Below are 22,668 nucleotides of genomic sequence, written 5' to 3'. Positions count from 1 at the left end.
CGTGAAGACTTTATTTTGTGTTGTGTGTATCCTGTACAGCAAGATTGGTCCTTCGTAACAACGGATGAAATGATTCCCTTTTTTAAAGCGCCCTCTCTCCCTCCACCCCCAGCGCCCTGTCCTTGGCATGTTTTGTATCAGCGATCATTCTGAACTGTACATAATTTATGTTGCAAGAGGCAAAGGGCAAGTTTTGGATTTTGCTTCTTCCAAGTTTGTTTTTAAACGACAAATAAAAAAAGAACATTTTAAATACAAGCGGCTCCGTCCAGTCACCCTCGCCGGCAGCGGATCGGTAAAGTCCGAGAGCACCCAGGGGAGGGCGGTTACGCAGGCCAGGCCACGCCGGAAGAGTGGTGTCCCCGCCTTCCGCCCTTGGCTTGCGTGTATCTGACGTAGGCGGAAGTGGTGTCGCGGTACCGGATGCGGGGCGGGGCCTCTGCCCCCTCCGCCCCTTCTGCCCCGCTATCAGAGAGCTTCCTAAAGCGAGCGAACCCAGTCAGCGCCTCTTGAAATGGAGACGGTGAGGAGCACGGGAGGGCGGCGAGGGGCGCTGTGGAGCCCGAGACCCCCGTTAGGGGACAGGGAGGCCTGAGCAGGGACCGACGCTGCACGAGAAGCCGGTGTCTGTCCTATGCCGTGACCCTGCCCCTCTGCTCCTTCGCTGGGCGCATCTAGGACTGGGCCGCGCGATGCCTACCTCACGTCCGTGATACTCTCAGCCCGAGCTGGCAGTGACTCTTTACTCTCGGTTAGGAACCCGAGCCTACCTCGGCGATCTCGGACCTCCTTTCCTCTTAGCACCTCAAACCTTCAGAGGTTTGCCAGAGAGTGCAGGGCTGTGCTGTGATCCGGCTTTCCTGGGTAAGGCAGGGGGCTTCTGAGGGTCTCCTGCTTGCAAGGTAGCACCTGGCCCCCGGTTGTCTTGAGTGTGAGCCCTGCAGTCCCTGGCAGGAGGGAGATGGGAAAGACTTTTATACTGCTTCGAGGTGTCTAGCGAAGTCACATTGCCTTAATAAGACTGAAAAGTGGGCTTTCCCTGAAGGAGGGAATCTTTCAGTGTTAGAGGCCGCTGTGTCCCTGGACAAGTTTAGGTTATGCCCTGTTCTGCGATTCTAAGCAGGCGTGTTGGCACAGATCATTCTTGGCCAGCAGGCACTACCAGTTGTGGCAGGTCCTTGTCATCCTCCCAGAGATGCTGCAGGTAGCCTTTTACATGTTTGGATCCAGTGTGACGATCAGGAGCCTTTTCTAAAACTCTGGAGCCATATATCCTCCCTCAGGCAGAGTAACTCTTTCCGTGTCTTGGTTTTTATCATCTGTTACTGGCAGGTTCATCTTTCTTTGGGTCAGTCCTATGCCTTTAGTAATTCCTTTACCACACCCTTTCTCTGCCTACAGAGAAGTCCTGTCCCTCAAGTCTTAAAGGAGAAAACAGACAGAAGTGGTCAAGTGATTTGCAGTTGGGCACCCAGGCAAGGGAGTCAGCTCTTACAGACTAAGAGAAGTTTGAACAAAAATAAAATGTCTGGGACACCTGGCTGGCTCAAGTCAGGAGAGCATGTGACTCTTGATCCCAGGGTCATGAGTGCTAGCTCCATGTTAGGCATAGAGTTTACATTAAAAATAAAAATAATAATAATAATAAAGACTAATAAAAGGTCTGAGTTCATTAAATGCAAAATAATGTATCAATTTTTATTTTACTTACTTGTCAATGTAGTATGGTTTACAGAACATTTTTACATAGCTTTTCTAATTTAGTCCTCACCTTTTTGTATTGATTAGGTTCTTGGGATAGAAATTGTCTTAAAAAGAAGAAAAGAAAACCTTTGCTTTGAAAATGCTCAGCCTGCCTGGAGTGGGGGTGAGGGCAAACTAATGACAGCTGTTACCGAAGGTAGACTGTAATGAATGCTATCATCAAGATGCAAACAAAGGACTGTGGAAACATAGAGGAGGGAGAAATTATTATGGACCTAGGAGAGGGCATTGCATGTTGAGAGAACAGTGTGAGCACAGGCATAGAAACTGGGGTATGTAGAGATTAATTGGGGATGAGCCAGTGGCTTGATGTTGCTCAAGCTTTGGATTTTGCTTGCTTGGGAGAAAAGATTGGAAAAGTAGGCTGAGGTCAGGTTGAAGGTATAGCATACCACACTAAGTTTGAACTTTGTTTTGTAGTAAGGGGAGCGATGGATGCTCTGTGACCAAGGCAGGGAGTGTGCTTTAGGAATGTTCTTAGCAGCTTCTGCAGATGGATGGAGTCACTTCAGAAAGTAGTGACCTCCTAGGTGCTGGAGATAAAAGTTCCTTACAAACCTGAGATGCTTAGTGAGAGAACTTGGAGGAAGCATGAAGGATGAAAAGGAGATTTCGGACAGGGAGACCAGTTTAGAGAATGTTGCAGAAGTGAGAGGTAAAAGCCAAGTTGAAACTGAAAGTGGAAAGGAGAGAAATGGATTTGAGACATTTCTAACATATCAGTTTAGTTGGTAGACATTAAGGACAAGTTTAGGTCATGCCCTGCCCTGCAAGTCCAAGCAGACATATTGGCATAGCTCATTCTTGGAGGAATCAATACTACAGTTCTAGGCACTCAGAGGAGAGCAATGCGAAAAAACAGAGAAGGGAACCCCAGTAAGAATAATAGGATGAAAGGACAGATGCTGTTTTGTATTGAAGTGTTTGAGTAGTTTTTGTGATATCTGTGGCATTCCAGCAAACAATCAGAAATGTGGATTGGGGGTAACTGGGTGGCACGGTTGGTTAAGCATTCGACCCTTGCTTTTAGCTCAGGTCATGATCTTGGGGTCATAAGAGTGAGCCCACATCAGGCTTTGTGCTCAGTGCCAAGTCTGCTTGAGTTTTTCTCTCCCTCTCCCCCTAGCATGTGCATGTTCTCTCTCTAAAATAAATAAATATATATATATTTTTAAATGTGGATCAGGAGTTCAGAAGAAACTGTAAGTCCATGTGTCAGATCTAGCCTGTGTCTCCATAATATTTTGTACTCGTGTTATAGTGGTACTTTCCCAGGTTTCCTATGCTATTAAAAGCAGAGAGAAGTGATTATTCTCCTGTGTGGAGAAACAGGCAGAAAGGTAAAGTCATATTCAATAATGCCTTACTCTCTTGTGTAGGTTTCTGTATCTCTAGCTGTACATCACTTTTTTCCTCTATAGCTTAATCTTAGGCCTCTCTCTTCACAGGAGTATGCATTATCATTATCAATTTGAGAGTTAAAGAGCAAAACAGTTGAGATTTATGTGCAGAACCCCATGCTAAGTGGTGTGGGTGATACAAAGAAATATAAAACAGTTCTAGCTTCTGGGAATTTAAAACCTGTTTGGATAGATAACGAACAAAAAAACTGTAGCACAATGCAGTATGTATTATATGATGGGTATAATAAACAGCTACACAAGTAGCTGTTTCTGTGTCTTTGTATAGATCTTTGTGAGACTGCGTTATCCCATGTGTATCTTTACCACTGAACAGCCCTCTCTCCCACTTAAAAGTGATGAGGCAGTATGTTCCGATAGCCTTGCCAAAATGCCGGGCCAAGCTGATAGTCTTATGCAGTCCAGACAGAAGAGGGAGATTATTCCCCTTCCCTCCTGCCCCCACCCTGGCCCATGAGAGGAGGGAAATTTAGAGCTGTCCTGCAAACTTGACCCTGTTTATCACCAACCTACCAAGTTCAAGCCAAGGCCTTCAATTTCATGTTAATACGTAGCTATGTAGGTGAAGTACGACTTTTAAGTTAGTTTTGGTATGTTACCCAGAACAAATGGAGCCAAAACTGTTGATTCCAGTGGATTAAAATTATCATGACCCCTCCTGGGTTCCTAGATAACAAGAAAATTTCCAAATGTTCCCACTTGAGGGAGCCCAGAGATGGTTCTGAAGCCTTCTCTGTATTCAAAGTTCTCTGATGTCAGACTGTCGTGGTCAAATCAACTTGGAAAACCAGCATCCTCTGGGTTGTAGGAGCCTTTGACTCATAAGGGCAGTAAGAGGAATCAGGTTCCCAGTTTCAAAACATTTATTGTCCTCTTCCACCCCTCAGTCAGTCAAGCTTTAACTCTCTGTAACAGTCAGCTGCTCGGATCTTCCCCAGATGTGGTCCTGTCTCTCTCTTTCTCTTTCTCTTTTTTTAGAAGGGTGGGTGGTGGAGGAGAGAGAGAGAATCTTAAGCAGGTTCTGGGCCCAGTATAGAGCCAGATGTGGGACTTGATTTCATGACCCTGAGATCATGACCTGAGCTGAAATCAAGAGTTGGACGGTTAACTCACTAGGCCCCTGATGTGGTCCTCTCTTAATGGTAAAGGGGTATGTCTATGATTCTAGTGTCTAAGAGTAGATTTAGTATTTGGAGGAAAGCAGTATTGTCTCTCTGGCTTCCATGTTTTTTTAAGTAGATCTATGAGAACCTTGTGGATTCTCAGATTTTCTAGTCTAAGCTTTTAAGTCAAATGTTTCATTAGGCAGTGTGGTTAAGGGCATAGGCTTTGGAACCATACAGATATGTGTTCAAACTCGTATTGTACCCCTCCCTTACCAGCCGTGTGATGTTGGGCAGGCTGTTTAATATTTCTTGAACCTCAGTTTTCTAATTAGTTTTTACCTCAGGATTGTTATGATTAAATGAGGTAATATTTTAAGTGGGCTTCATAGTGCTTTAAATGACATTGTTAGTTCATTAGCCCTTCTCATCATGCTCGGCTAAAATGGATGGAGCCCAGGATAGGCTGAATCTTTGTTCCTCTTGTCTCTCCAGGTCACTTCTTCAGATAGCTCCCCAGCTATGGAAAATGAGCATCCTCAAGGTAAGTTTACTGAAGAAAGGAAACTGCTACGAAAGCAATAGCCCAATCCTAACTTGTCCTCAGCGATGCTTTTGAATTTCTCTCAGGATGCCCCCTGGGAAAAATCAAAACTGGGCCAGATAATGTGCCAAACCATACCAGTCAGGATTAGTAATTCGGCAGGATCACCCAGGAATAAATCTTGAGCAGGATGGGAATGATTAATATTTTCAATTATCGAACCACTGAAATTTTTGAGGGAAAACCTCCATAGGCAATTCTGGGCCGGCTAACCATGTATCAGTGGTGAATGGTATTTTCTGATTAGACCTGAAACAATGCCACTAGGATTTTATCATCCAGTGAGCTCACTAAAGCCACTGAGTGTACATGAGAAATTATAGAAAGGCCTTGAAAGCCCTTAAAACAAATCTAGAAATAGAGGCACTAAACCCTAAAATCCAGGGCAGAGGAGAAGGCAGTTCTAGCACCTGCACAAATAACTGGTTAGAATGGTAGGGTCCAGCTGTAGACGATCTAGAAAGAAGCAGAACTTACAGGTGCCTCCCTTAAAGGATTTTTTTTTTTTTAAGATTTTTATTTATTTATCTGACAGACAGAGATCACAAGTAGGCAGAGAGGCAGGCAGAGAGAGAGAGGAGGAAACAGGCTCCCTGGCAAGCAGAGAGCCCGATGTGGGGCTCAATCCCAGGACCTCGGGATCATGACCTGAGCCGAAGGCAGAGGCTTTAACCCACTGAGCCACCCAGGCACCCCTCCCTTAAAGGATTTTATCCAGGAACACCTCTAGGTCTTCCCAGGACATGTTGATGTCATTAAGAGTACACACTTTCTCAGAGAATTGAAATATGGGCTGAGATCTTAGGACGTATTATTAAGGATCTATGAGTTCTCCACAAGAATTTTTAAATGTTCTGTTTTCATTTTGTTGGTATCCTAAAAGGTTAACATAGTCATATTTGAATTATCTGGGTAATATCTTCATAACTGAGTACTGCTGCATGATACTAGTGCCTATTTTATGTTTCTGAGTACATCTGCAGTAGCACTAAGGCAAGGCTCAAAAACTCCAATTGTGAACCAAGCAGTGCTGTAGGTGCATACAACTACGACAACCTATAGATCTGTCACATCTAAAAGGACGCAGCAACTTTCTAGGTCTTGGCAGTTATCACTCTTCAGAAATTCAGGCCTAAGATCTGATTTTGAAAGAAGCTCAGAATTTGGATTTTTATCTCAATCTCCAGATTTTTACAATTGAGAAATTGATTTAAATTATTTTTAAAGGGGCGCCTGCGTGGCTCAGTGGGTTAAAGCCTCTGCCTTTGGCTCAGGTCATGATCCCAGGATCCTGGGATAGAGCCCCTCATCGGGCTCTCTGCTCAGCAGGGAGCCTGCTTCTCTCTCTCTCTCTCTCTCTCTCTCTCTCTGCCTGCCTCTCTGCCTACTTGTGATCTCTGTCTGTCAAAAGAAAATAAAATAAAATCTTTAAAAATAATAATAATAAATAAATAATTTTTAAAATACTGAGAAAGCTAAATCAAATGTGTTTATAAGTCTATGGCCTAAATTGATGGTATTTAACTGTCAGTGTAGCATGTCTTAAACTGGCATCAAAAGGCACGTTCTTGGGAACTCCTTAAACCAGCCCCTTGGGCAAGGCAGGGGAGTTCCCGGATGTCCCCCAGATGGGGGACACTGGATGTGGGACACTGGAGACCCACATAGGCCAGCAGCACGGGGCCATAAGAGATTTCCTTGAAAAACAATAGTAGGCTTCAGTCAAAGATAGTGGACTGAATACATGCATCTACTTTTGTTCCTTCACAAAACCTACTAAAACCACCAAAAGAATTTTTTTCCAAAGGAAGAAACCCACCAGAATAGAGAGAATAAGAGAGGAGACATTAGTAATTGGAAGCGGGAAAACAGATGTACGAGTGGTAAATCATTTAGCAGACCTGAGAAAACTGAATTACAAACTAGCAGCAGGGAAAGCCAAGAGAAGAATTGAAGATCTAAGAAGCAGTTAGATTCAGAGACTCCCTACTCCCTAGCTGAGTGCAGCTAGGAAACTCCTCCTCCCAACTGTGGCAAAGACTGGACGTCTGGGGTGCCTGGGTGGCTCAGTGGGTTAAGCCTCTGCCTTCGGCTTGGGTCATGATCTCAGGGTCCTTGGGATCGAGCCCCGCATCAGGCTCTCTGCTCCGCAGGGAGCCTGCTTCTCTCTCTCTCTCTCTCTCTGCCTGCTTCTCTGCCTACTTGTGATCTCTCTGTCATATAAATAAATAAAATCTGTTAAAAAAAAAAAAGGACTGGACGTCTGGAGAGGAGGTCCGCCCAGCTGAGGGCTGCAGTACTATACTAAACACAGGAGCATGAATGAACTACACTGGATGCTGAGATCCCAGTCCTTTCCCCAATCTAATTTCCCAAATGCTGACAGAAGTCTTCACCCTCTAAGCACAAAATTGAGTAAATAATCTTCTGCAGAATCCCCTTGAAGGGAAAGCCCTAAAAATAAAAGTACTGAATGTTCTCCATCTACACAGCTCATAGTCAATAAGACTTATGTGTACATTTGAGCTACCAGTCAACTTTAAAGCCTGCACTTTGGGGCGCCTGGGTGGCTCAGTTGGTTAAGCATCTGTCTCCAGCTCAGGTTGTGATCTCAGGGTCCTGGGATCCAGCCATTGGACTCCCTGTTCAGCGGGGAGCCTGTTTCTCCCTCTCCCCCTCCTTGTTTGTGCCCTCTGCTCTCTCTTGTCCTCTGTCTCCAAAATAAATAAAGTCTTAGAAAGAGAGAGAGAGACTGCACTCTTAGAATATGGTTTGAATGCTCCTTTAAACTAAGGATAACCAGAGATCTAAAAAATGCCTCTAAAATAAAAAGAAAAGTGATTGAAACTGCCCCCTCGAAGAACAAACAGAGGGAAAAAACAACAAAGAAATTAATGCATAGAGAAGAAAACTTTAAAAAATTAATGTTAATATATACTCAGATAACCTATTTCCATCATGCAACAAATAGAGGATGTCTTGATTTTTTTTTTTTTTAAGAATTTTCAGAAAACAAAGAGGAGCTCTTAGACATTAAAAATACAATAGGAAAAATTTTAAACTAAGTACGACGTTTGGAAAATTAAGTGGAGGAAGACTCCCAAAAAGTAGAACTAAAAATCAAAGAAGTGTGGTGCCTGGATGGCTCAGTTGGTTAAGCGTCTGACTGTTGATTTCAGTTCAGTTCATGATCTCAGGGTCATGAGATCGAGCCCCATGTTGGGCTCTGTGCTGGGTGTGGAGACAGCTTAAGATTCTCTCTCTCACTCTCCCTCTGTCCCTTCTGCCCCCTCAAAAAACAAAGTGGGGTGCCCGATTGACTCAGTTGACTATTGATCTTAGGGGCTGTGATTTCAAGCCCATGTTGGGTGTAGAGATTACTAAAAAAGAAAATCTTTCTAAAAAGCCCCCAAAATCAAAGAAGTAAAGGAAAGAAAAAGAAGTATAAACTAGAAGAGATATTTTTAACAACAATAACAACAAAAACAACTCACAAAACAAAACAAAACAACCTTAAAGGGTCAGTCTAGGAAGTCTGATTTCTAAATAATAGGAGTTACAGAAAGAGGAAAAGGACAACACAAAGAGAAGGAAATGATCAAGGAAATAATTCAAGAACATTTCCTGGAACTGAAGGACATTAGTTTTAGTACTGAAAAGATTCATTGAGTATCCAGCATAGTGGATGAAATTGACCTACCCAAAGCACAATCATCATGAGATTTCAAAACAGTGGAAACAATGAAGATCCTGAGCTTCCAGAAAGGAAACAAACAAACAAAAACATGTTACATAAAAGGAATTGGAATTGCCTCGGACTCTCCAACACACCAGAAACTAGAAGGCAATGGGGGCAGTGCCTTCAACATTCTTTAGGAAAATAAATCCAAACCTAGAATTTATATCCAGCCAAATTATACATCAAAGGTGAGGGTAAAATGAAGATATCTGCAGGCTGTGAGGTCTCAAAAATTTACCTCCCATGCACCCTTTCTCAGGAAGCTACAGGAAGATGTATATCACCAAAACAAGGAAGTAATAAAAAAAAAGAAAGAAAGTTGAAAACACAAGAGTACAGGACACAGAAGTGCCAGTACAAAAAAGACATGAAAGGGGGCCCCTGGATGGTGATGAAGGAAGATCTCTGGAAGACAGCTGTGCACACCAGCAAACCAGCCCAGATTTGAGCAGGTCAAAAGATTCACGAGAAACTTCTTTGGGTGGTTTAAATTGAGAGACTATCTAGAGTTTCTGAATTTCTTTTTTTTTTTTTTTTTAAGATTTTATTTATTTATTTGACGGAGAGAGATTACAAGTAGGCAGAGAGGCAGGCAGAGAGAGAGAGGAGGAAGCAGGCTCCCTGCTGAGCAGAGAGCCTGATGCCGGACTCGATCCCAGGACCCTGAGATCATGACCTGAGCCGAAGGCAGCGGCTTAACCCACTGAGCCACCCAGGTGCCCCAAGTTTCTGAATTTCTTGAAGAGATTTAAACAACTGATGAAGAGTTTGGGGTTGAATTAGTTATGAACATTTGAATTAGTTATGAATACTTGAATTAGTTATAAAAACAAAAAGACAAGACAGTTATTAACTCCAGGGAAAACAACGTTGTGAAAGAAAGAAAAAAAAAGTCAGGAGTTTACCACTGGGCTTCACTCCGAAAAAGGAATTCCGTCAAAGTTATTTTAATACTAATGTAGCCAACATAATTTCTGGAAGAATGGGGAGATAGGAAGTACATGTTTGTGTTGGGGTCCTAGTAGGAAGGAGAACTAAAAATTCTCATATTGCTTGAATGATAATAGATAATGCCCCAAAATGGAAGAATTAAAAAAAAGAAAAGGTTGTTATTTATAGACCTAGATATAAGTACCAAAATAATCAATTCGGGTAGGGGTAGGACAGGGCAGTAGGTGACATGGACTGCAGTTTTTCTTAAAAAAATCTCTAGGTTTGGCTTTTTAAACAGTATACTTGTGTTAATGGGTAAAATCTTAAACATTAAAAACACCTGGCATACTGATATGAGGAAGTGGTGATGCAACATGGGGGCTTAAGTGGGTAGGAGAAGAATCAATGAAACAAGATAGAATTGGGAGGGAGACAAACCATAAGTGACTCTTAATCTCACAAAACAAACTTAGGGTTGCTGGGGGGAGGGGGGTTGGGAGAAGGGGGGTGGGGTTATGGACATTGGCGAGGGTATGTGCTTTGGTGAGTGCTGTGAAGTGTGTAAACCTGGCGATTCACAGACCTGTACCCCTGGGGATAAAAATATATGTTTATAAAAATAAAAAATTAAAAAACAAAAAAAACACCTGGCATAGCATTTAAGATCATGAACTTTGGTATATGTGCTGCCGAAGCGAGCACTAAGATCATGAACTTTGGAATCAGGTCTGTGTGTAAGACTGTCTTGCCACTTACTAATGGTGCAACCTTGAGCAGTTTATCTGCTTCCCACCTGTTTTCTCATCTGAAAAATGAGGACAGTATTTGCTTTACAGGTTTGTCATAAGGAATAAATGATGTGATATTTTTAAAGTACACATAGCATAGTACATAGCACCTTCAAGTTTATTATTTTCTGGGTTGCTTCTCCAGTTTAGAGCAAGCAATTAAAATCAGAGGAATAGACAGGTGAACACAGCCAGGCTCTCCCATTTGTCTAGAGTAAATGGGATGATTTTTGATTCACGGGGTCATCCCAAGATGGACTCTCAGGGCGCTTGCAGCCAGGTTAATTAAGCACTGGGCTTCAACTGAGTGTTGATCTGAAACAGCCCAACTTGGACCATGACTTTCTCATCTGCAGATCTTAGAAGAACTTTAAGAAGCTTACTTGCATTTTAAGAAGCTTAATTACGTCTTAATTGAGAAAAGACAACAAGTGAAAATGCACTTAAATACATGAAAGGGGAAATTTGAGTTAAAGATGAGAAAAAACCTTTAGGCTAGAAGAGGTTAATGAAAGCTATTAATAGATTTTCTGTTTTAGTAGCTGTCTTTTGCCTGAGGAGCCAATAGATAGAGTCCTACCTGGATATGGGGGTTGGATGAAATAGTTTCTAAGGAGTATATCTAGTTTTTCTGGGAACAGTAAGAACAAAACAGATAGAAAAGGGGCCTTATTAAAAAAAAAAATCAGGCTATAAATATTTGAACAGCTACACTTTTATTTTCTGCCTCTGTTGATTGTGAGTTGTTGCATGGAAGGAAGCTTCTAACTATCCCACCCTATGCAGAGACCCCAGAATCCAACAATAGTGTGTATACTTCCTTCATGAAGTCTCATCGCTGCTATGACCTGATTCCCACAAGCTCCAAATTGGTTGTATTTGACACTTCCCTGCAGGTGGGTGAAATCCTCTTCTCCCATCCCCCTTCCTAGGAGCCTCTGGTTCAAAAACTCTCATCCTATGTCATCCTAAGGGTAATTTCCTTGTCCTTATATGGGTTTAGTTTCATGTTTTTCCCAACATACCCAACGCCCGTTCTTTTAAAGTCTTGCGCCCTGTGAATTTTCCTTTGTGATCATGACTCTTTTGGCTACAGGTGAAGAAAGCTTTCTTTGCTTTGGTGACTAATGGTGTACGGGCTGCACCTTTGTGGGATAGTAAGAAGCAAAGTTTTGTAGGTAGGCAGAATTTCCTGGAACATAGTATTATTGGCACCTTGTGCTGGGCAGGGAGAGAAGCTTTGAGCAGTGCTGAGGAATCTTGTCTTGGCTTCTAGGCATGCTGACCATCACTGATTTCATCAATATCCTGCATCGCTACTATAAATCAGCCTTGGTAAGACTGGTACCGAAGCCCAATGACCAAACCTTTTTTGCCTACCCAAAGTCCCTCATTCCTAGTTCCTTTCTTCCAAGCAAACAACGAGGGGTCCTTGAAGTAGAGAGATCAAGTCTCAAGTTCTGTGCTTCTGCTTCCAGGTACAGATCTATGAGCTAGAAGAACACAAGATAGAAACTTGGAGAGGTATGTAGGGAACTGGGGGTGGTAAAAGGGAAAAGGCTGGAGAGTTTTCCATACTGGTATTTTGTGGACCTCCCTTTTCCCTTCAGAGGTGTACCTACAGGACTCCTTCAAACCACTCGTCTGCATTTCTCCTAATGCCAGGTGAGTTCCAGCTATCCATTTGTCCATAAGGGGAGGAGCCTTGCCACCAGTGAAGCTAAAGCCCTAGATACCTAAAGATCCAGGGGCAGAAGAGAAACAAGACTCTCCTCCCAAACACACACACATTCACATACTCTTAAGGTCTAGTTTGAACACTGCTCTCCTATCCCAATCACCAGTTTTCCCTGTTTATAAACATACTCTTAGAAGCTATTTACTCATCTCAAGCTCAGCACTGTGGGACTTATCATTATGCCCAATTTCCCACAGCTTGTTTGATGCTGTCTCTTCATTAATTCGAAACAAGATCCACAGGCTGCCAGTTATTGACCCGGAATCAGGCAACACCTTATACATCCTCACCCACAAGCGCATCCTCAAGTTCCTCAAATTGTTTGTAAGTGTCCTCAGCTTGGTTTTTACTTCTTTTTTTTTTCCCCCCCCAAAGAGAGACAGCAGGGGTGGAGGAGTCAGGGGGCAGATGCAGAGAGAGAGAGAGAGAGAGAGAGAATCTTAAGCAGGCTCCACACCCAATGCAGAGCCTGACACCGTGCACTAGGATCATGACCTGAGCTGAAATCAGGAGTCATACACTTAAGCGACTGAGCCACTGCATGCCCCTGGTTTTTACTTCTTATATACTGGGTTGGAGGGGTAACAAAGTGTGGTGGTGGTGGGGTTCTTGAAGATGACCCTGATGGTTCTCTCCTCAGATCACTGAGTTCCCCAAGCCAGAGTTCATGTCTAAGTCTCTGGAAGAGCTACAGATTGGCACCTATGCCAACATTGCTATGGTCCGCACCACCACCCCTGTTTACGTGGCTCTGGGGATCTTTGTACAACATCGAGTCTCAGCACTGCCAGTAGTAGATGAGAAAGGTGAGAGATTGTGCAAGAGAGGGAAGGCTCCAGGGAAATCAGGGTGGTTCTGGGAAATCTCCTGTCCTTCAGCTCAGCCTGAAGGGTGATGCTATAGGCAGGGGGAGCCTGGGATGCCAGATCCTCTTTGCTGAACTGCCTCTGTCCCCCTAGGGCGTGTGGTGGACATCTACTCCAAGTTTGATGTTATCGTGAGTGATTGCGGAGGGGCTGGGAGGTAGGGAAAGGGGTGGGGTGTTGAATGTGGAGAGGGAGAAGAATTGAGTCTCTTCTGGGACCTAAGGGTTTTAGAAGCTTCTGAGTTTCCAAATCCAGTTTGAAAAGGAATAGGTTGGGTGTGGTTTGTGGCTAACAACTGCCCTGAATCCCTCTGGTATGGTCGGGTGGGCTCAGGGTTTGGGGGCTTGACTTCCTTGCTTCCCTGCAAGCACCTTCCTCTCTCTCCCCAGAATCTGGCAGCAGAAAAGACCTACAACAACCTAGATGTGTCTGTGACCAAAGCCTTGCAGCATCGCTCCCATTACTTTGAGGGAGTCCTCAAGTGCTACCTGCATGAGACTCTGGAGACCATCATCAACAGATTGGTGGAAGCAGAGGTAGGGAGGCCAGTGACTCAGAAGGAGATGGGGGTGCAGCTTGAGAGTGGGGTTTGGCAAGGTGGGTAAGGGTTGCAGGGTTCATCCTAACTGAGGCTATCACTAAACCCCTTTTCTCCCTTGTTGCTCCATGCAGGTTCACCGACTTGTCGTGGTTGATGAGAATGACGTGGTCAAAGGGATTGTATCTCTGTCTGATATCCTGCAGGCCCTGGTGCTCACAGGAGGAGAGAAGCCCTGAGCTGGGGAAGGGGTCAGGCAGCACCCGGGGATATGCCCCACTCACTGCCTGCCCCACGTTCTAGCAACCATGGATGAAACCTTGAGAATTGTGACTCTGTTCCCTGCTTGGGAGCTAGGGAGGGTGCGGGGGGTTGGGGGAGAGGAAGGAGAATGGATTTTTAGCTATCCGTATCCTAACACAGCCTAGCCCATCCTAGCCCTTGACCTCTTAGATGGAGTCCCCTTTCTGGGTGAATGATGGGTTGTGTGCCCCTCAGGCCAATTCTGATCTCTAAGAGATCCCCAGACCTCACCTCTCTCTCTGTCCCTGACTCCACCCTAAGATAATAGCACAACAAAACTCTTCCTAAAGATATTTTTATTCATCCTGCTTCATGCTGTATGGAGGAGGCTGAGTCCATTTAGTGACATTTCTTCCCATAATGGGAGGTGGGAGGATTGTAGGGAGGAGGGTCGTTGGGTTCCTGTGCTATGTGCAAATGAAGGGAGACGGGGGTTATGTGGAGGAGGAGGGCAGAGCGATTAGCTGAGGCTATTGCTTTTCATGGCAAGCCTAATTAAAATGACAGGAACCTCTTCATGGTATTGCAGTGTCTGATTCTTGCACTTCATAGACACTACTGTTCCAACTGTTCGACGTGTTTTTTTTAAGATGTTTTAAAATTTATTTGACAGAGGGAAAGCAAAGCAAGGGGAATGGTGCGCAGAGGGAGAGAGAGAAGCAGGCTCCCTGCCAAGCAGGGAGTCCAGTGTGGGGCTCTATCCCGGGACCCAGGATCATGACTAAGCCAAAGGCAGACACTTAACCAACTGAGCCACCCAGGTGCCCCATCGACCGTTCTACTTCATATGGTTTCTTCAACCCATTACTAGCAACAGGAATAATGGCACATACATATATACACACACATATATATGTAAAACTGTGTCAGGGACCATTCTTAGTGCTTTACATCTATTAATTCATTTAAGCCTCAGAAAATAGTAGATATGATTCCAGTTTTACAGATTGAAAAAAAAAGAAAACTGAGGCAGAAAGGCTAAGTAACCAGCCCAATGCCACACAGCTAGGAAAATGTAGAGCTAGGATTTGTACCCAAACAGTCCGGCCCCAGAGCTCCTGCTCTTTACCACTACACTAGACTTACTGCCTTTCCAACTTTCCATTCATAACTGTTTCCCACCCTATTCCCCCGCAATTCTCCGTATTACCTTACTTTCCCCTCTGCCTGAACCATAGCTGAGACCCCAGGAAAATCTCCTAACAGTGTTAGATCTGAGTAGAGAGACTGAGGGTCTCTTTTAGGCAGAGAGATGTGCTACCGTCATCAACTTTTCTTAGGGAAGGTTGGATTCTGTTTGAATTTTGCTGAGCTGGAACTGTCTTTGAACCTACAAAATGCCTTACCATTCTTCCAAGGTGAGAATGAAGTGGGGGGTGGAGAGCAGACTCCACCAATGCTGAAACCATGTGAACCAAACAGTCAAAACCAAATACCATAAAGACTGCTAGTTTCCAAGGCCTGAGCCAGATTTGGGGTACCGTCTCACCACTGACTTGCAGGTTTGAAACCATTTCCTGTCCAAGACCAGAAGTAATCTTGGAGGACTTCTAGCCCCTACTTACCTAAGAACTCTGATGAATCCTGGCATACCATACCGGTTCCTCCAAAGTAGGCTTCCTCATGGCTCATGGGGAAAAGTGTCAAGGCAGCTTGTCAGGGCTGCCTTCCTGGCTTTGGAGAAAGCCCCTGCTTCTGCATTCCCCTCTTCATAGCTCACAGCACATTCCCAGACTTGGGGGAGGGAGGCTTCCAAGTTATTAGAATTCGGGTATGCTTATGCATGTGGGGGTGACTGCACGGTGGAGAGGACAGATGTCTTCTTATGTCACATTCCATCACTGAGGGTTTGTCTAGGGAGGAGGCAAGGGCTTTAAAAAGCCCTAGGACTCTGGTGGGACCTGGGTAGAAGGAAGCATCTTCAAGCAAAGAGCCACCAGAGTGCAGCTGGTAGGTGTGAAAAGTGGGGGAGGGAGTATGGTCAAATGGAGGGCATAGGGGCTGTTTGGGTTATCTCTAAGGGTTCATATTAGGGAGCAGGGAGCCTGGGTTTGGTTGCTCTGGTTCTCATGAAGTCAGTCTCTGCCACAACAATCGTCCAGGCCCCATCCTCTTAGAAGGAAGGGTCTGTACCCAAAGGGCTGCATGATCTTTTTGCCTCTCCCATTCTCCCCTAAAGCCCAGTCAGTTTCAAAATCTGAGAATGGAGCAGAAAGAAAGACAAGGAACAAAATTACAAAGCCTCATAGCCTATTCTTAACTATTCCTCTCAAAAGAGGCAAATTATCCCTTCTTCCTCAGGAACCATTGCCATACACACTCTTCTCCCACCTCCCGTCTCCCCTCCCCTCCACTGGAGCTGCTGCCATGGTTGCCAGGATGGTTGCTAAGTCTCTGCATGGAAGGGTTGGCGTGGGCTGTGCTGCCACTAACATTACCATGGTGAATCAGGGGACACCTGGTGTAGGCTTGGGGGGAGGGAGCATGTGGATGTAAGCAACACCCCCTGCCCCTGGGCAGAATGAGTGTAAAAGGTGAGCATCTTGAGCACCACTTCAGGTGGGGGCTAAGTGAGCTAGGCATTGTGGTAGTGGTGATGATGGGCAGCTCTATGCTGGGAAGCGGGGGCCACTCGTTATCATTTCAGTTGCTAGGGTATTGGTTTTGCCAAGGGAGCACACCATTCCTCCTCCATCCCTTCTGAAAGAGTGCAAATGCATAAGCACCTTAGTCTGTCCTCCATAAGGCTGAGCAGAGCTGTGTGGGCACAGAACAGTATGACCCCCAGATCCTGGCTTCTGGATTTGGGGAGAGAGCCTGCTGTGGGGAGAGGGCTCCATACATGCCCAAGGACAAACATCTAGAATAGGAACGTGGGACAGTTGATGGCCAAGACAGACTCCTGTGTCCTACCAGCAGCCCTGGGCTGCAACACTCAGAGGGCAAGGAGTTAAAGGTGTGGGGGGTCACCCTTTCTGAGCTTGGGGAGGCAGCTCTCCCCCAGAGTCACATAAAAGCTGCGTGAAAACCACCGCCTCCTCCCTCCACCGCATGGAAGCTGGTTACTCATCTCTCTGCACCCGAACAGCCACTGACGCTAAAAATAGACCCCCTGCACCCCAACCCCATGGAAACCAGCAGAGAGTGGCAGGCAGAGACCTTGAGTTCCATTCCTGTCACCTCCCTGTTAGGGAAACTGAAGTCCGAGGCAGGAAGTCAGTGGCAGAACCCTGGTGGTGGAGCACCCCACAAGCAGAAGAGTGAAGGGTTAAAAACGGCCGGGAGGTTGAAGAAATGGGGGGTGGGGGAAGGGCAGCATCAGCTTGGCAAAAATAAGAAGTCCCCTGCCCACTCGCGCAGGTCCCATCAGGCTTGGGGGACATGAACAGTGGGAAGGGGCGCCCAATCCCGGGCCCCAGGGGGCGGCCGTGCACATGGGGGAGGCAGCAGCGCTGTGCCGTCCGCGCCGCACCGTGTCACATGCGCGCGCACACACACACAGACAGGCACACACGTGTGCCCGGGTATATATAGTCCCCAGTCTCTGGGCCCGTCGCTCTGCAGTGGGCGCCGGCTCCTCGGGCTGGGAGGGGGCTCTCGGGGCGGGTGGGAGGGTGGGGGGCCGGGGTGGGGTGGGGCAGGATGCTGGATGGCCAGCTCTTCTCCGAGGGGCCCGACAGCCCCCGGGAGCCCCAGGATGAGGAGTCTGGCAGCTGCCTCTGGGTGCAGAAATCCAAGCTGCTGGTGATCGAAGTGAAGACTATTTCCTGTCATTATAGTCGCCGCGCCCCTCCTCGACAGCCCATGGACTTCCAAGCCAGCCACTGGGCCCGAGGGCCCCAGAGCCGCACGTGAGTGAAGGAGAGGAGACGGGTGTTGGGAAGAGAGTGGTGGGGCGGGGAGTGGGGTCCGGACCTCCCCGCAGGCACCAGCTAGTGCTGCTGGTCCCCTTTCTCTTTCCCACGCCTCCCCCTACCCCATTCCGAGGCCTGGGGCCTGACTCTTCCCGCATTGTTTTGGGGGGCAGGAGTGGGTGTGAGAAAGGGCAGGAGGTGAGATGGGGCAGACGCTGTTAAAGTGTGCATGGAGGGATGGTGAGGAGTCCGCCTTCGACTTCAGCCCTAACATATACGCACGTGCACACGGGCACACACTCACACACACCCCTCCACTCGGCTGCCCCAAATGGTCTCCAGGGCTCCCAGCTCCCCGGGCCTCGGCTCCCTTCCCCCACAAACTGCTCACCTGGGTTCCTGCTCATTGTCCCAGGTGTGGGCCGCGCCCGGGATCCCCTGAGCCGCCGCCCCGCCGTCCCTGGGCCTCCAGGGTGCTGCAGGAGGCGACCAACTGGCGGGCGGGGCCCCCGGCCGAGGCCCGAGCCCGGGAGCAAGAAAAAAGGAAAGCGGCATCGCAGGAGCGGGAGGCCAAGGAGACCGAGCGAAAAAGGCGCAAGGCTGGTGGGGCCCGAAGGAGCCCCCCCGGTCGGCCCCGCCCGGAACCTCGGAACGCCCCTCGGGTGGCCCAGCCTGTAGGGCCCCCGGCTCCTTCACGACCCGAGCGCCTGGGGCCGGCGGGGCGACCGCCCCGTCCATCCGCGCAGCCGCAGAGCGACCCAGGGGCGGCGTGGGCGGGGCCCTGGGGAGGTAGGAGGCCAGGGCCCCCCAGCTACGAGGCTCACCTGCTGCTGAGAGGCGCAGCCGGGACAGCCCTGCGACGACGCTGGGACCGCCCGCCACCCTACGTGGCTCCACCTTCTTACGAAGGCCCCCACAGGACCTTGGGGTCAAAGCGAGGCCCCGAGCCCTCCCAGGCGCCAGCCTCTGCAGCCTCTGCTCCGATTCCGGCCGGGACAGAGGGAGGGTGCACAAAGAAGAGGCTGGATCCTCGGATCTACCGGGACGTCCTCGGGGCTTGGGGTCTCCGACAGGGGCGGGGTCTCTTGGGGGGATCCCCAGGCTGTGGAACAGCCGGGCCGAGGCTGGAGTCCTTGGGCAAGGGGGCCGCGGAGAAAAGCCTGGGGCTGGCCACTAGTGGTAGCGACGGCCATTCCCAAGCCAAAGCTGCTGTTAACCCAAGCACGGAGACGGCTCCTGCGGGCTTGGCCGCTGCGACTCCCAGCCCCCCGCGTCCCGCTCCCAGGTCCAGGCCCCATCGCAAGGGCTCCGGGGAAGGGAAAGAAAATAGGGAACAGAGCTGGCTCCCCAAATGCTGGATTCCCTCCCTTAAAAAGCAGCCGCCCCGACATAGCCAGACCCTCCCCAGACCCTGGGCTCCAGGAGGCACGGGATGGAGAGAGTCCCTGGGTCATAGAGAGGGGGCTCGACCTGGGACCTTGGAGGGTTGGAAGGGGACGCGCCGCGCCCACACCCTACCCCGCAGTTCCCGTGGCCCTGCTCGTGGAGAAGGCGTCTTTGTCATTGACGCCACGTGCGTGGTGATACGGTCACAGTATGTCCCAACCCCTCGAACCCAGCATGTACAGCTTTTGCCCGATGGGGTTCCGCGCGTCGTGGGGGATGCCCCTAATCAATCGAAGCCCAACAAGGAGGAGGGCGAGGGAGCCGCGGCCTTTCCCTCCCCTTGCCAGAAACGGCTCTTGAGCAGTCGCCTTTCACACCACCTCGGTGGAGGGCACGGGTTCGAAGCTGAGGGCGGGAAGCCCGCGGACTCCTCCTTGGAGGAGCGCGCCTCCCGCATCTTGGGGCTCCCTGTTGGCGAAGTAAACCTTCAGGACGCTCCTCCGCAGCCGGGTAGCCCAGAGCGCTCAGCCTCAGGCCCAGCGGCCTCAGGAGGCACGGTCGGTGCCGAGGGCTCGGAGGAAGGGGCGGCGGTCCCGCGGCGCGCTGGCCGGGGCTGGCCGCGGACCCCAGGGCCCTACGCCGGGGCCCTGCGGGAAGCCGTATCCCGCATCCGCCGGCACACCGCCCCAGACTCGGACTCGGACGAAGCTGCGGAGCTCAGCGTCCATAGCGGCTCTTCTGATGGAAGCGACACAGAAGCCTCGGGCGCCTCCTGGCGAAATGAGCAACCCCGGCCCGGGGAAGGCGGGAAGACAGCAGAGCTGAGCGACAGCATCCGAGAGATTCTAGATGTCATCAGCCGAACCGAGGAGGCCCTCTTCGGAACGAGGGACACTAAGGGGACCCCACAGGGAAATAGGGAGCGGCAGTGACAGGCCCTTCCTTGTATTTGTGTTCCCCACTTTTCCATCCTTGGACCCACTGGTCCTCTTTCCTCACAGACTTCCTTCTACCCTTTCCCCAGAATCGTTCCCATACTTGAAATAGAAGCAGCCCAAATGAAAGGAAAGGGAACATATGCCAATTCACGATTTATTCCCTTCCCTTCCTTTCCTTTCCTTTCCTTTCCTTTCCTCCCCTCCCCACCCCTTCCCTCCACCTCCCTTCCCTTCCCACTTCGTCCCTCCCCTCCCCTCCCCTCCCCTGTCCTTCCCTTCCCTTCCTTTTCCTCTTTCTTTCTTTCCTTATTTTTCAGGATGGTGAGGATGAACAATAGACTTTAATACCTGATCCATTCAGGGCACTGGGGTAAGGTCTTCAGCAGGGGCTCATGCACTGAGTTCAGAGCAGAGCAGAGCGGCTTGGCCAGGATCAGGTAGGGGAGCAGGGATGTTATAGTCATAGGGCAACTTTAGGGCAGGATCTTGGGGTTTGGAGGGAGAAAGTGATGGAGAGGCTTCCCACTGAGGTAACCAGGTGACGGAGAGGCCCTTGGCAGAAGAGGAAGGGATCCAGATACAACCAGCAAAACAGGAAGAGGACTCACTTTGGAGTCACCTGTCTTGGGATAAGTTCATCCCTGATGCTTTGGGTCCTGGGGGTTGGGTTCTATCTCACCCTCTCCTCCACAGGCCAAGAAAGAGAATTAGGAATAAATGAACAGAGTCTAAGTGTCCCTCAGATGGCTTCATTGTCACCTGCACTCATGCTCAATATTCAAGAGACTGTCCAGGATTTGCAAAAGATCTGAGCAAGTTTAAGGGCTTCTATCCCAGTCTCTTAAGTGTAGGTGAGGGCTCCTCAAGGCAGAGCAGGATGGTGGCCTTGTCACTGTCCCTGGCCTGTGGTGGTCCAAGCTGGGGAGGGAAGGCAGCCAGTGAATCAGCTTGGGACCTCTTTAGGCCTTCCCCCATTTCCTCCTCCCCAGTGTTCCTTAGTGATGCTCTAAATCGTTACCACGATTTCCCACCCCGGTGGTATCACTCGTCTGAAAGAACCCTGAAACTTTCTTGCATCTCTGCCTATTCCAGAAACCTTGGCCAGTCGTGGAAGGGGGAGGTTGGTCCAAAAAGCCTGTAGGTGTGGGGTGTGATACTCGCTGTAGCCACTACGGGGCGCGCGCAGGTCGCGGATTTCCCCGGTAGCTAATTCTCGAGTCCCCCCTACCCGGGCACTGTTAGTTAACCAGTTGATACCCAGTTTCTGCGCGCAGGTCCCCCACCTTGCCACCTCCAGCCGTGCTAGGTCGGGAGCAGGCCTCTGGCCTCTAGGCCTCTGGAGCGCGCGGAGCCCCTCTTTGTACTCACCCACGCCAACCGGCTTGGGACCCAGACACTGAAGTCTTTCTTCTCTCCAATCTTGGACAGTTCTGTCTCTATTACTAGCCATGTGAATTTGGCCAAATCACTTCACCTCCCTGAGCCTCAGTTTCCTCATCTGTCAAATGGGGGTTTATAAACACCTACCTCGCAGGGTTGTTGTGAGGATTTTATGCGATAATGTATGTAAAGCGCCTTGCACAGTGCCTGGCACACAGTAGGCGCTCAATAAATCTAAGCTTCCCTTTGTCCAACCTTGGCTTCTCTTTCCTTTCACCGGCCCAGTCGCTCCCCTGTGTCTCCCCACAGGACTCCACTGTTTCTTCCCGCCTGGTGGGGGGCTAGTGAGGGGGGGACTCCTTTCTTTGATGGAAACTCCCAGCGCAACCCTATCACCCCCAGTCGGACTTTCCTTCCTTGCCCCCCACCCCACCCCCACTGGCTCTTCCCAGTGCCCCGGCGCACTCCCCCCACCCCCCATTCCGGGCAAGGGCTGAGTCAGCCTGGGTAAATTTAGCTGCCAACTCGGCGGGCGCGGGGGCTTCGCCCAGACTCAGTCCCAGAGTCCTGGCCGGCCGCCTCTGCCCCCATCCCTACCGAGTCACTCCAACTCCCGCTCAGCGTTCAGAGCCCAGCCCCATTCTCAAGCCATTTATGATTTTGGTCTTCAGTTATCTCGATGTCACTCTCGACCCGTACAGGTCAGGATGGAGTAGGAGAGAACAGAAGTTTGGGAGGTCCCTGGGCTGGACCCTGTGCTGGGGCAGGCTGACCTTGGTTCAGTGTGTATGTGTGTATGTAGGGATGTCTCTCTGGGCTTCTGAACCTGAGGGGACAGCAGTGATCAAAATTACCCTGGAGAGTTCATCTCAGAACCTGCCTGGGACCCACAATGTGGAGTTTCAATCAAATTAGTTCTTGCTGGAGGAAGTAAAGGAAGTGAGGTTCACCTTGGGAAGAGATCAAAGTTTGCTGAAGTCTGTCTACCGTTCACCTGCAAGTCTAACTACTACCAATTCTAAGTACTAAGCATTTATTGAGGACCTGAGAGGAAGCAGGCCCTGGGTTGGGCTCCAGGAAAGAGAGGAATGAAGATGAAAACACACCAATAATGGCAGTAGTGAGCAGGAAGTGATAAGTATTATCAGGAGTCAAACAAGGGAGATTGTGTGGATTTTATGAGATCAGGAAGGGCTCCCTGAAGGAGGTGGCATCTGATAGAATTTGGGGAAAGGAGCTCCAAGTAGAGGGAAGAGCATAAACAGAGGTATGGATGTGGGGAAGCAGGGTATGTGTAGGAAATTACCAGTCTG

General features: G+C 48.8%; 2 protein-coding genes and 1 long non-coding RNA gene across 4 annotated transcripts; 2 read left to right on the top strand and 1 right to left on the bottom strand.

Annotated features, from left to right (window-relative positions):
* Positions 1 to 20: 20 nt before the first annotated feature.
* Positions 21 to 18,156, bottom strand: LOC116593719. Its single transcript, XR_004286944.1, has 2 exons — positions 18,043 to 18,156; positions 21 to 1,421 (listed from the first exon to the last, which is right to left on the bottom strand). It is a non-coding gene; the product is annotated as an uncharacterized LOC116593719 (long non-coding RNA).
* On the top strand, positions 430 to 14,320 carry PRKAG1 (protein kinase AMP-activated non-catalytic subunit gamma 1). 2 transcript variants are annotated; one of them, XM_032348073.1, is made up of 12 exons: positions 430 to 523; positions 4,784 to 4,832; positions 11,139 to 11,248; positions 11,449 to 11,530; positions 11,629 to 11,687; positions 11,831 to 11,876; positions 11,963 to 12,017; positions 12,288 to 12,414; positions 12,731 to 12,896; positions 13,050 to 13,087; positions 13,346 to 13,492; positions 13,629 to 14,320. In XM_032348073.1, exons 1-12 carry the CDS (start codon positions 515 to 517, stop codon positions 13,731 to 13,733), a joined length of 993 nt encoding a protein of 330 aa, XP_032203964.1. In that variant the 5' UTR covers positions 430 to 514; the 3' UTR covers positions 13,734 to 14,320. The 2 variants fall into 2 exon arrangements, with proteins under 2 accessions (XP_032203964.1, XP_032203965.1); XM_032348074.1 differs by lacking the exon at positions 430 to 523 and adding an exon at positions 777 to 864.
* DDN (dendrin) lies at positions 17,396 to 20,235 on the top strand. The gene is made up of 2 exons (XM_032348072.1): positions 17,396 to 17,648; positions 18,067 to 20,235. Exons 1-2 carry the CDS (start codon positions 17,440 to 17,442, stop codon positions 19,967 to 19,969), a joined length of 2,112 nt encoding a protein of 703 aa, XP_032203963.1. The 5' UTR covers positions 17,396 to 17,439; the 3' UTR covers positions 19,970 to 20,235.
* Positions 20,236 to 22,668: the final 2,433 nt, after the last annotated feature.

Source organism: Mustela erminea, chromosome 6, assembly GCF_009829155.1.
Source record: "Mustela erminea isolate mMusErm1 chromosome 6, mMusErm1.Pri, whole genome shotgun sequence".
Classification (NCBI taxonomy): domain Eukaryota; kingdom Metazoa; phylum Chordata; class Mammalia; order Carnivora; family Mustelidae; genus Mustela; species Mustela erminea.
The sequence above is the reverse complement of the archived record's forward strand: the minus strand, read 5'-3'. Positions and strand labels throughout refer to the sequence as shown.